Consider the following 13,476-nt stretch of genomic DNA (forward strand, 5'->3'; position numbering starts at 1 on the left):
GGAAGATTCAGAGGAGCCTATAGGCCCTAAGCACCTAATCAGGGAAGGGAAGTCTAGGGAAGGTGCAGCTCAAATTAGCTGCCAACCTGCTATCACCAGGCTCTCTTCTTTTGTTCTTAAAGTATAACTCTCTTTTCACAACTGCATTTGAAAATGCTCGTTCCCAACCCCTACCAACCTTTCCCTGTTCACTAACACACTAATCAAAGGGCAAGGTAACCAGAATGCCTCATCTCATCAGAAAGGTACCCATTTCAAGAACAGTTCAATAAAAATGTTATTTAAAACAAAGACTTTGGGGATGGCAAGCGGAGGGATGGCGTGGCTAGATGATGGACACTGGGGAGGGTATGTGCTATGGTGAGTGCTGCGAAATGTGTAAACCTGATGAGTCACAGACCTGTACCCCTGAGGCAAATAATACATTATATGTCAATAAATAAAATAAATAAATAAATAAATAAATAAATAAATAAAACAAAGACTCTAACAGTTACGAGAAAAACTACTCAAAAAGGATATCTTCTCCAATGAGTGTAGATTTTGTATAAAGAGCAGTCAGTTTCCGGGAAAACAGTGAACTTCTGTTGTCCCCAACCGCCTTTAATGCTGCAGTTTCCGTCTGCTTCACAACTCCCACCTTCAATAAAAATAAACACTGAATATCAAACCTGATGGAAATTGTTTTAAAGAAACACATTTGTAGACTTCAAAAGGTTAATTCTGAAACATGTAAAATAAACACATTTGTCCACAATGTCCAGATATAGGGCTTTAGTAATAACCACCACAAAGAGTTTGCAAGTGTGGATAAGTCACTAAGAAAGTCTCTATCACAGAGGTTTTTAAAATTTACCTTAAAATTTTAGTACACTAGAAACTGATGAAGATATACCACCATTAACTGTGACACAATTTCATTTCCCAAATCCCAAATTCCAATTACAACCTACCACCTTACAGAACATGTTTTCACTCTCTGGAAGGGATTCCAATCCCGTTTGTGCAAGCCAAAGCCAAAGCTGACCTTATATCCCTTTGCCACGAGGCGGCGTACGTGAACAAACAGTCTGTGAGTAGGTATGCTTGCTGTCATAAAGTTGTGATCTAAATGACAATAAATATTGAGCTCCCGGGCTGCAATCTAAAAAATTTAAAAAGAGAGTTATCAGTAAATTTCTCTTTCAAGAGTCCCTGTGTGGTGTTTGCTCACTTTGCTAAAAAGCCACCAAGGTATACACCTATGATCCGCACACTTCTCTATCTGTGTGGTATACCAATAAAAAGTTTAGAAGACATTTCCCATATAGAAGCCTATGGTTTAATAGATTTTTGGCAGTTCTCAAAGCCTAACCTCAGGGCCAACATCTCTACCTATAAATGACAGGGAAAAACAGGACAGGTCTTCTATGTCCCTAGATCTAGCAAAACCTTAAAGTGCTGAGCTCTCCCTGCACAAGGACTAGTCAATTCACAGAGTGTGAAACTCTAAGAGAAAGAATTTGCAACAAAGCATCCAAACACTGAAAATGAGGACTTTACATAAATTCTGAAGCTACTTGGACAGACAGCATCTTTGAGGAAGTGAGAAGAGAACCACCTGGTCTGGTTAGCTAATGTACGATGCATAATAAAGGATAGGAATGCAGAACCAAGCACCACCACCTGACTCCCCACTACCTTCTAGAAAGCTCAGAGGCTCAGAAATTGACCACTGGAGTCATGGAACTTTCATCCAACACTGTCACTCCCCTGCCCCACCCAACTCTGAACTGTATTAGTTCCTCACTGCAAGGCCAGAAGACATTAGCCCTTACTGTGGTAAGACTGAACTTACCACTTGACCTGGAAAGAAGGGCAGAGAATGACATTTTCTTTCACCCCTTTACCTATACGATGCCAACTATGTATCTGTCCCTGTCCTCAAGGAACACACTGTCCCTGTTCTCAGTTAGACTCTGCTTCAAAGTCTAACTTCATAACAGCAAATGGCCACCTCAACTAAAGACCACGGCTTTCAGGCCCACAACAGGATTTTAAAAACTGGAAGAAAAGTTGGCTAAGTCTTCACTTCCTGTCCATGAGGTAGACGTTGGCTGTGACACCTCATTGCTCTCCGATAATGTCTGATATCTGATACAGATCTGAAGTTGTGGAATCATCACAACCATGCATGACATCAACAGCAATGCTTTCCTTAAACTTGCCCACAAAATGCTCAAATTCACTTCTAACCTTAACTTTGGCCTACTTCAAATCCTCAAAATTAAATACAGAATCAACTTGGACTAACAGAGTAAGATGACTGACCTAAAAAGAAACTATAAGACTTCAAACATCTTCTGCAGGTGTCGGGCACTTAATGTGCTCTTCCCCTGAGACATAACCATGTTCCAGGCTATCAAAATTTTTAAGAGTAAATGGGCCAGGGGCACCTGGGTGGCCCAGTGGGTTAAAGCCTCTGCCTTTGGCTCGGGTCATGATCCCAGGGTCCTGGGATCGAGCCCCGCATCGGGCTCTCTGCTTAGCTGGGAGCCTGCTTCTTCCTCTCTCTCTGCCTGCCTCTCTGCCTACTTGTGATCTCTGTCAAATAAATAAACAAAAATCTTTAAAAAAAAAAAAAAAGGAGTAAATGGGCCATCTCATCTCAAAATGTTTTCTCGCTTGAGTCTGCATCAGGAAACATTAAATACAGGACTGTGGTTCATTCACTATCTGATTCATCCAATCATTTCATAGTGGATGGAAGTTATTGGACAAGAACATGGAGAAAAGGCACAAAATTTCAAAAAGGGTCCCTTTGGTCCTCCCCTATGGGCCTAGAAACCCGCCAAGTTCACCTGTGTTTATTCTCAGTTTTGACTTTGACAGCATTTTAAAAGGCAACTGATCACTGGCTCTCTTACAAAGTCAGAAAATGAAACAAAAATATCAGAAAATATTTAAGGCTGGACATGAAAACATGAAAGGGCATTTGAAAAAATAACTTACCTCTGCATCTTCCCCAAAGAATCTATATTTATATCCACATTCCACACACAAAATTGCATCTTTCTGCTGTTGTTTCAGTTCTATGTATTGTAATTCTAAAGGTGTGTAAATGCTTTTTGTCCGTTTGTTAGATGGCTTAGGATCAGAAGTTTTCTGTGAATTGTCATTACCCGTGTGTGATGATCCAAAAGGACTGAGATCAGAAAGTGTCGTACCCTGGCAATAGAAAGATTTTTACAGTTTAGAAAGTATTAACCATGGGGCACCTGGGTGGCTCAGTGGGTTAAGCCGCTGCCTTCGGCTCAGGTCATGATCTCAGGGTCCTGGGATCGAGTCCCGCATCGGGCTCTCTGCTCAGCAGGGAGCCTGCTTCCCTATCTCTCTCTCTCTGGCTGCCTCTCCGTCTACTTGTGATTTCTCTCTGTCAAATTAATAAATAAAATCTTAAAAAAAGAAAAAAGAAAGTATTAACCATAATAACAGTTTTCAGAAAGACAGAGAATGCAAATTTGGTAAAACCTAACAATTGGTCAATTTAAGTTAAAGTTTACAGAAGTGTGTAGTATATTCAGATAAACTTTTTCACAGGTTTGAAATTTTTTTTCAGAGTAAGAGACTTAAAAAAAAAAAAAAAAAAAGAACCAAACTAAACTACTGCATATTTAAGCAAATTTCAAAAACCCAAGCATTTTAACGTTTTATACACCTCTTTTTAAATTTTATTTCATTAAATCTATCGTAATTAACATTTTTCTTTTCCTTATTCCTAGATGTGTAAGGCACAAAAAGTGAGGAGGGATGAATGTCTCTCTCTCAACAGTCGGTAAAACCACCTTCAATAAGCATACCATCAGCTAAAGAATGTTTCAAATTTCCAAGCACAGGCCAAAAGACAGTACATTCCATAAATCTTGACCACAAGAAAGAAGCACAATTTTTTTTTTTTTTTTTTTTTTTTTTTTTTGGTAAAGAGATATGACAGAGAGCTTTTGGGAAGTATAAAGCACGGTCACGTTTCAACATCAGTATTCCTGCTAGCCTTCCCTTCACGTGTGAAAACCATTAACTAACTCCAGTTTAGAGCTTAGGGCAAATTCCTTGCTTCTTATAAATAAATACAAAAGGTAAAATGAGACAAATTTGTAAGCTAAATCTGACTTCTAGCTGTCACTGTATCACTGCTATCACCTAAAAATGTATCAGCTACGCCTGGAATTAAAAACATGGCCTAAAAGGGGCACCTGGGTGGCTTAGTCAGTTAAGCACCTGCTGTCAGCTCAGGTCATGATCCCAGAGTCCTGGGATAGAGCCCGAGTGGAGCTCCTTGATCCACAGGGAGTCTGCTTCTCCCTCTCTCTTTGCCTTACCGCCACCCATTTGTGCTCTCTGGCTTGCTCTGTCAAACAAAATATAAAATCTTAAAAAAAAAAAAAAATAAAAATAAAAAAAAAAATATATATATATATATGGCATAAAAGACTAGCGTCTGGCTGGCTCAGTCAGAAAACTATGTAACTCTTGGTCTCATGATCATGGGTTTGAACACCACGTTGAGTGTAGAGATTACTAAAAAAATAAATAAATATTCTTTAAAAGACTAATTATCAAGGCACCTGGGTGGCTCTGTTGGTTAAGTGTCTGACTCTTGTTTTCGGCTCAGGTCATGATCTCAGGGTCCTAGGATGAAGCCCTGCCCAGAGCAGTAAGTCCACTTCAGATTCACTCTTTGCCTCTCCCTCTGCCCCTCCTCACTGACTCAAACAAATAAATCTTAAACAAAACAAAACAAAACAAAACAAAACAAAAATATATATATATATAAAAGACTGGTGATCAGCAGGGGAAGGGAAGAGAAAAAAAGAAATGCCCTATATGGCCAAGTGAGAGGACCTTGTTCCAAGAGAAAGTCCAGCAACATGTACTTTACAGCTGCATTTAAAAATGTGGCTTAGCTGAAATAGGAGGCAGAGATGTAAATTATCTGAATAGTGCAGCCCAGCAAATCTCCAAATCTCAGCAGGGAGGTGGGGAAGTGTGGGGAGGTGTAGCAACAGAAGAGTAGGTCAATGTATCAGATGAGAGAATGCATTTACTTTTAACTTTGATGGATTATCTCATTTGTTACCATGCCTTTTACATAAAATCCAGGAATACTACATATTGTAACACCTAATCCATACTTGAAGAAAATACATTTCCTAGGAAAAAAAAGTTCTTAACTTAATGCTTTATTCACATATGGAATGAGAATAGGCATGGAGAAAAAACCTTTTATACTAAGAAGTCAATCTGATTACTTGAGTATTTTTTAACCATTTGGGTGGAAATGCTTCCCAGAATGTTAAAATAGGAATTTCAAAACCTAACAAGACTTATGGGGTTGTGGACTCCCACACTAATGGTTCTAGCTCCTAAACCCTGGCCATTTAACTTCACTAAGAAGCTTCTACCGGTCATCTGTGTCCTTCCATGCCATCAAACAGCTATGTCCTACAATGACATCCATGTACTACACTTCTAGTTGTCCCTTCTAACTGGTGACTGCTAATGTGCTATGAATCAGAAATACCAACGTGGTCATTTTACGTATAAGTAATGGTAAATAAGCTCTAATGAAGCCCTAGAGTAAATTCTCCAATTAATAAAATGAGCTTTAATAGACAAACATTTTGATATCTATATTTTTATGACCACTACACTCAGGTGAACTGCTTCTTAATATTGAAACAGATTAAAAATAAAACAAAAACATCTTTTTTCCTGATGACCAATGATAAGTCAGTGGATCTCAGCTTGGATGAAGAGGGAGTTCATGAACCCAGATGGAAGGAATGTAAACTTCTGAAAATTACGTATAAAATTGTGTTGGTGTGAGTATTTTTCTGAGTAAAGAAGTCATTGCTTTCAGTCCATAGCTTTTTAAGAATCTATAGCTTTTCATTTAAATGACTCAAAGGGAAAAAAAGGAACTATTTCTTTAATTCAATAGCTCTCAACCACCATGGCTACACATTAAAATGAGAGCTTTTAAGCAATATCCATACTCAGTTCTTAGCAAAGACCAGTATGATGATTCTGAAGAAAGGTTTTTGTTACCAGAATTTTTTTTTAAGTTCTCCAGGTGATTCTCATTTAAAGCTGGACTGCAAACCACTGCTCTGAATTGTGGATGTTAGTGACAGAGCAAAAGTTCAATTCTCTGATTTTGAAATGCTGCAAACATTGATATACCATCTAGCAGTGGAAGTGAAGAGCCATATATATTTGGTTTGCCTTTGAATTTACTTTATATCACCAAGTTTTCAGCTAAAAACCCCAAAACCCATGTATGTTGCCTAAGATTTTCCATCATGATAACTACAAGGAGGATTAGAAAACTTGTGCTTATACTCATTATTAAGAATTTCCCCCAAGCCAGGGCACCTGGGTGGCTCAGTGGGTTAAAGCTTCTGCCTTTAGCTCAGGTCATGATCCCAGGGTCCTGGGATCAAGTCCTGTATCGGGCTCTCTGCTCAGTGGGGAGCCTGCTTCCTCCTCTCTCTCTGCCTGCCTCTCCACCTACTTGTGATCTCTCTCTCTCTCTGTGTCAAATAAATAAATAAAACTTTTTTAAAAAATTAAAAAAAAAAAAAAAGAATCCTCCCAAGCCAAGGATTCCTAACCCAGGCTGTACATCAGAATCACCTTGAAGGCTTTTTTTTTTGCGGGGGGGGGGGGGGGGGGGGGGGGGTTCTATTTTAATACAAACCAATTCTTCCCTCCTTAATACATAGTAAATCAGAATCTCCGAAGACTTAAAAAACAAATAAGCTATAATGCAAAAGCTCCCAAAGCTAATCTGGATGATTAGCCAAGTTTGGGAACCACTGGCTTATATTAACCCACAGAAACTTATGGCACTTCGGAACCTACTGATTTGAGTACCTGGATATTCATCTACAGAACACATACCTTTTGACTAATATGAGATTTGGAGTCTTCACAAGAAACTGCCTTCTTTGCACGTAGATGATTGATATCGTCAAAATCAGTACATTTTGGCAGAACTGCCAATCTCTCCTGAAGAGGTTCTGTCTGGACTCTATCTTGAGGAGGGGCGGAATCGCAGCAGAATTCTTTCAATTTTTCCAGAGACTTTAAAACATTCTTGGTCCTCAGACATTTCTTTGGCTCTTAGTTAGCAAATCAGAAGAAAATATAACAATAGTATTTTGTTCTCATTATGTCAATTCATAACCAGGGTATGATGAAGGGGGAGTTCATGAACCCGGATTTTGTGGGAAGGAATGTACGCTTCTGAAAATTACATACAAAATTGTGTTGGTGTGAGTATTTTTCTGAGTAAAGAAGCCACTGCTTCTTTTTAGAGTAGTATTAAAACCTCTTTTTAAAGAGGGAGCTTCTCGGGGCGCCTGGGTGGCTGAGTGGGTTAAGCCGCTGCCTTCGGCTCGGGTCATGATCTCAGGGTCCTGGGATCAAGCCCCGCATCGGGCTCTCTGCTCAGCGGGGAGCCTGCTTCTCACTCTCTCTCTGTCTGCCTCTCTGCCTGCTTGTGATCTCTCTGTCAAATAAATAAAAATCTTTAAAAAAAAAAAAAAAAGAGGGAGCTTCTCATTAAAGCAATGAATCTAACTAAAATGTGACAAGGAGATAAACATTTGGATTTAGGGTAAAGATAGCATACTGAAACATACATGTCATTTCACTTGGTCCTGAAACCCCATTACAAACTACAGTAGGGTTTTTTTTCTTTCTTTCTTTCTTTTTTTTTTTAAGATATAAGCACATAAGGACAGAGACTTTTCTCTCTGTGAAGTGACAGATACCAATAAAAAAAATCTGAAAAGAGAAGGAAAAATAGATGAATAATAACCAATTTAGCATACCTGAAAGCTAAATACTAAACCACTAGTGAAGGAAACCAAGAACCAATACCATTTGCTACACAAAATGCTTAAGGCTCAGGAATCAGGGCAGCAATACCATATGCACTAAAGGGAGATTCTAAAATAAGGAAGACTGGTTCAAAGCAAGTTGATCTCTTGACCTCTAGCCTACTCCAAGCTCAAGGGCAGCTGCTCTTCTCCACGTCAGCAGAGAACTAGAAGTTACTCTGGAAGAGGTAGAACAGGCACAGCTGAGATGGGACAACTGTGCCTGAGCCAGAGGAATAACGGGAAATAGGGGCTTACTGTAGGCTAAGAAACCCAGCCTTTTCCTCATGAGCTCTAGAACACAGGCAGCCAGAGCTCCCCACTCCAGCCAAGAGCTGGGAAGACTCCAGACCAGGGAAATTGATCAACTTAATGGGAAAGACTTAGAGATACTGACCCCAGAGTTCTCCAAGGAAGGCTGATCATCACCCTGCCCTAACATGCCTACTATCCCACCTCCACAGCTTTACTCATGCTATGCTTTCTCCCTGAAGGCCCTTAACCCCAATTTTCACGTCAAAATCTTATCATCCATTCATCCTTATCATCCATATCATCCCTCGCAAAATTACTTTTCCATGAAACTCCTGCTAACTCCCTTAGCTTAAAATCATCTTTTGTCTGTGTTCCTATAATAAGATCACATTTCTCCATAGCACTTATCCCAGGCTGCCAACTGGCAGTTCTTCTTAAGCAAGCAATCCATAAAAGAAAGAAAACTATCATTGACTGTCTACTATCTACTATATGCCAGAATACATTATATTTCCCTTTAGGGTAATACTATTAGGTAGCCACTTCTAAATATAATGAAAAAGGGACTGCATTTATAACCTCTTACCTTTCCTATTAAAGCAAAAAAACCAAAACAAACAAACAAACCAAAAAAAAACCAACTCTGAGAGCAAGAATTGTGTTTGGTCCATTCCTATGAGTTTAAAACTTCTCATATTTATATTTAGCTTTATATGCTTATTTATATTTAAACCTATTTTCACACATAAATTGTACCTTGTCTCCTAATAATCTTGTAGCTGGAATAATGTATATTTGAATCTCTTTCAAATTACTCTCCACTTTTCAAAATAAATACTTGAATCACTCTTCAGAAATATACTGTAAGTGTGTATATTATACAAGGACTTCCCTCCTATGGATATTAAAAAACCTTCCTGGGATGGGGGGGGTTTTCCAGTCTTGGGGTTGTACTTATTAAAAGTCTGAATTTATTTATACTGCATTATGATTGTACTCACTTCAGTAGCACATATACTATAAGCATTAAGATAGTGAATATTTGTATTTTGATAAATACTTCTGAGATAGAATTCCATATTATGTTTATCTGTAATTCAAATAAGAATATTAATAACATAAAAAGTCAACTCTGCATTCTGACCCATGTAGATTTTATTTATTAAGGAGGGCCAAGTATATATACCCTGTCTCATCTGCTCTTCCTACAACGTGACGCTGATACTCCTGAGTTGAGAGGTGGAATCGAAGGTCACTTCCCTTGAATAAAGGCAGGCCTTCATAACTAACTCAACCAACAGAGTAAGGCATGTTAACTTCTGAAGCTAGATCTTAAAAGTCAATACAATTTCTGTCTGACTCTCAGGGTGCTCATCCTTGGAGACTCAAGCTATAAGGAAACTCAAACTAGCTCACAAAGAAAGACCAGTGGTGTGCTTAATGAAGCCAGTTGATATTGGCTTACCAGAGGTAACTGTTAAACCTTCAAGAATTTTCTGAGGCAAGAGTCAAACACAGCCATGATTACAAATTACAAATTAGATTACAAATTAGATTATGTCAACTTACAATTAAATAAACAAAGGTATTAAAAACAAAGGTAATAAATAATCAAACCTCATCATTTTTTAAAACTGTTACTACATTTTATTATTACCTATGTTCTTTTTTTTAATTACCTATGTCCTAAAGGTTATTAATATCCATTTTTTAAATATGGTAGAAATACTATATAATATGTTACTGCTACTATGTATTCCTTCCCAACTCTAGAAAAATCAAACTTTAGGAACAGAACTACTCTAAGCCTTCTCTTCCAAAATTTAAAAACAATCCTTAAAAAGATCAAACTGATGCACAAAGAATTTAACTGCATGCCAGAATAAACTCCAACATTCTTTAAAGAAATCCCAAACCCAACACACGATAACACAGAATTCAAAATATCTGTGATCCAAACAATTACTTACTAAACATGAAAAAAAGCAGGAAATAATAATTAAGAGATACAGACCCAGAAATGACAGAGATGACAGAATTAACAGATATGAACATGAAAACATATTATAAATACATTCCACATAATCAAAAAGGTAAAGAAAAACATGAACATAAAGAGAAGCAAAATGAAAGATTTGGATTTTGGAGTTCTGTTTGGTTTTGGTAACAGCTTTTCACTATGTTTCCAGAGAGAAAAAGGTGATTTCTTTTAAAAGAACAAAACAGAACTTCTAAAGGTTAAATATACCTATCTGAGATTAATATTTTACTGAATGAGATGGATGGCAAATTAGACACCACAAAAGAAAAGATTATGGAATTTGAAAACATACTAGGAGAACTGTTCCAAAATGAAGCACAAGGAGACCTAAAACTGGAAAACAAATAAAGGAGCTGGACTCACAGATGCTCCTTTCCCTTTTTTTGAGCACCATTTTTAACAAGTCACAAAAAGTCTTGTTTCAAAACATTCTAAGTCAATTGCCTTGTTGACAACAGAAAAGATTTATCATTCTCTTTAAGTATACATCTCCATTTCTATAGTTATTTAATACTAACACTTTCATGTTGACCCTAAATTTCACCTTTTGGGGAAGGAAAGATATCTTACATTCTTGATTCACTGAACTGAGACTTTTTTTTTTTTTTTTGCTTTCTTTTTATCTCATTCCCTGCCTAATTTTCTGGGGATAATGAAAAAAGAAGGATTTTCTGTTAGACTTTATAACAAATCCTCTGAGGCCAACAACTAAAGAAATAGTGCTCAATCATCTATAAATCCAACACCACCCCTAGAAGTCAACTATCTCAGAAATGGTGGTTTTATCCAAAGACTTTTAGCATACAGAACAAGCACTTCCATGCTAAAAAAAGGACAGGGTAGATTTACATAACCTGACATTGAAAACTGTTCAAAATGTTCTGTTAAGTGGAAAATGATAGCTACAAATTAATACACATAGTATAATACAATTTACAAAATACAGTTGAACTTAAACAACATTGTTTAAACTACATGGGTTCACTTACTTGGGGATTTTTTTTTTCAATAAATACAGTACACTACTATAAATGTATTTTCTCTTCCTTATGATTTTCTTAACATTTTCTTTCCTTTAGCTTACTTCATTGTAAAAATATGGTATGCAATATATATTACATATAAAATATGTTTTAATCGACTGTTTATGTTATTAGTAGGATTTCCTATCAATTGTAGGCTATTAGTAGTTAAGTTCTGGGGGAGTCAAAAAGTTCTACATGGATTTTCAACTATGCAGGGCATCAGTGCCCCTCATCCCCATGTTGTTCAAGGGCCAACTGTATTATTACTAAGTAATTTGTGGGTCTTTGTGTATACATGTAGATGTGTATAAATAGCGAAACTTGGAAAAATATTCAGTAGCCCCCTAAAATTACCATAAGGTCTCACTAAAAGAGAAAGATGATTGGGTCTTTCATTGTCTACCCTTTACATATTTGTATTATTTGAAATTTTTATAACAAGAATGCTTTACTTTTATAATCAGGACAAAAATTAGCTAAGAGAAATAAAAGAGAAAATGGGGAGAACTATAGGCAAATTGCAGAACTCCAGCTCTACCTCCACACCCCCAAAGCCCTACTCAAACCACCACTTATGGAAGGGCCACTCTACTCAACCACAATGGAGACCTTTGTCCATAAAGGAAAAAAATGGCACAACTCTCCAATAACATCCTCTGCTCTCTGGAGAATACAGTATCTGTGCCACAACTAGTGAGAACGAACAATCATGACCATAGGACTCACCAGCATTCCCAAACTTTATTGAATCACTTCCTCCTTCCTTTTCTTGGACTTTCTTTGCTTTCTTTTGAACAGGCCCATCACTCTCCAGTGGTCTCTTTTTACTGCTGCCAACTTCTGCAACCTATATTAGAAAATGATGTTATCTCTAATCTCAAAACTTGATGTATGTGAAATAATTTAAGCTTCACTTCTGAATAACAAGGTTCTCGCCATCCCACTACTTATGGAATCACATACCTTCAGACTTGGAAAGACCTATATATATAGATACTCTCCATACTGTTATGAAAGACAATGTGGAGACCAGAAGTCATGAGTCTCAGCACTTCAAGCCCTGCTAGAATTAATTAGAACCAGGGCTTATACCTTTCTTTACTCAATCAGCCTTCACCTATCTCGGATTATAAAACCTGAGTCACCCTACTTACCAATGTTAAATAAAATACCTTTTAAAAAAATATATCCATTTAGGAAGGGTGAAATTAGATACATAACAAAAGAACACTACCATTTTTGAAACGTCAGTGTTAATTGTAATTTAACTGTTTCATGTTCAAACTTGGCTTATGTTCACCACCAAAGATACCACAAGGCTATAAACTATATACTGGCAGGAATCCTGTCAAAAATTAAGTCCTTCACAAAATACCCTCTATATAGTAGGTGTAAAATAAAATCTTGGTATAGTCATGAAATTTAAACTATCATCAAAAAGCAAAAAATCCAGGGGCACCTGGATGGTTCAGTCAGTTAAGCGTCTGCCTTCAGCCCAGGTCATGATCCCAAAGTCCTGGGATGGAGTCCCAAAATGGGCTCCCCGCTGGGTGGGGGAGTCTGCTTCTCCCTCTACCCCTCCCCCTGCTTGTGTGTTCTCTCCCCAAGTGCTCTCTGTCAAATAAATACAATCTTTAAACAAAAATCAAAAACAGGAGAGAACTCACTCTGTGAAAGAAATGTAAATGAAGACTTTGTAGCTAGGCTGTCATCCGTATTAGAACTTGGAGGGTGGCTAAAAGTCAGTCTGCAATCCCTTTCCACATCCTCAGCTGTTGTTATTGTTTGTTTTTTAAAATTTTATTTATTTATTTGTCAGCGAGAGAGGGCACAAGCAGGGGGAGCAGCAGACAGAGGGAGAAGCAGGCTCCAGCTCAGCAAGGAGCCCAATGCAGTACTGGATCCCAGGAGCCTGGGATCATGACCTGAGCTAAAAACAGATGCTTTACTGACTGAGCCACGCAGACGTCCCAACACATCCTCAACAAGTGTTGGGATCAGGAAGTTACTGCATCAGGAAGCCTCGGTGAGGTCTCAACCTTGGACTTTCCCTGCTGGCAGTTTGGGAAAAACAAAACCAACTATTTTACTCAGGTGAACGGTGGTAAGCAACAGGAAGGATTCAATCACAACCATTCACATCTGCACCCCTTTAAACCTAATCCAGCCAAATTGTGTATCAAACTTTACAATCAGCCAAAAGAAGTGTAGTCGCTGAGGAACTGTACAA

General features: G+C 37.9%; 1 protein-coding gene across 1 annotated transcript in view; it reads right to left on the reverse strand.

Annotated features, from left to right (window-relative positions):
* Positions 1 to 13,476, reverse strand: part of MSH3 (mutS homolog 3) — a 180,670-nt gene that overhangs the window by 166,348 nt on the left and 846 nt on the right. The window contains 5 exon segments of the mRNA XM_045074386.1: positions 523 to 640; positions 1,028 to 1,144; positions 2,992 to 3,207; positions 6,943 to 7,163; positions 11,973 to 12,093. Coding sequence (XP_044930321.1) covers positions 523 to 640; positions 1,028 to 1,144; positions 2,992 to 3,207; positions 6,943 to 7,163; positions 11,973 to 12,093 — 793 coding nt within the window.

The sequence above is a fragment of the Mustela putorius genome, unplaced genomic scaffold, assembly GCF_011764305.1.
Source record: "Mustela putorius furo isolate JIRA1106 unplaced genomic scaffold, ASM1176430v1.1 tig00537350_pilon_pilon_pilon, whole genome shotgun sequence".
In the NCBI taxonomy this organism is placed as follows: domain Eukaryota; kingdom Metazoa; phylum Chordata; class Mammalia; order Carnivora; family Mustelidae; genus Mustela; species Mustela putorius.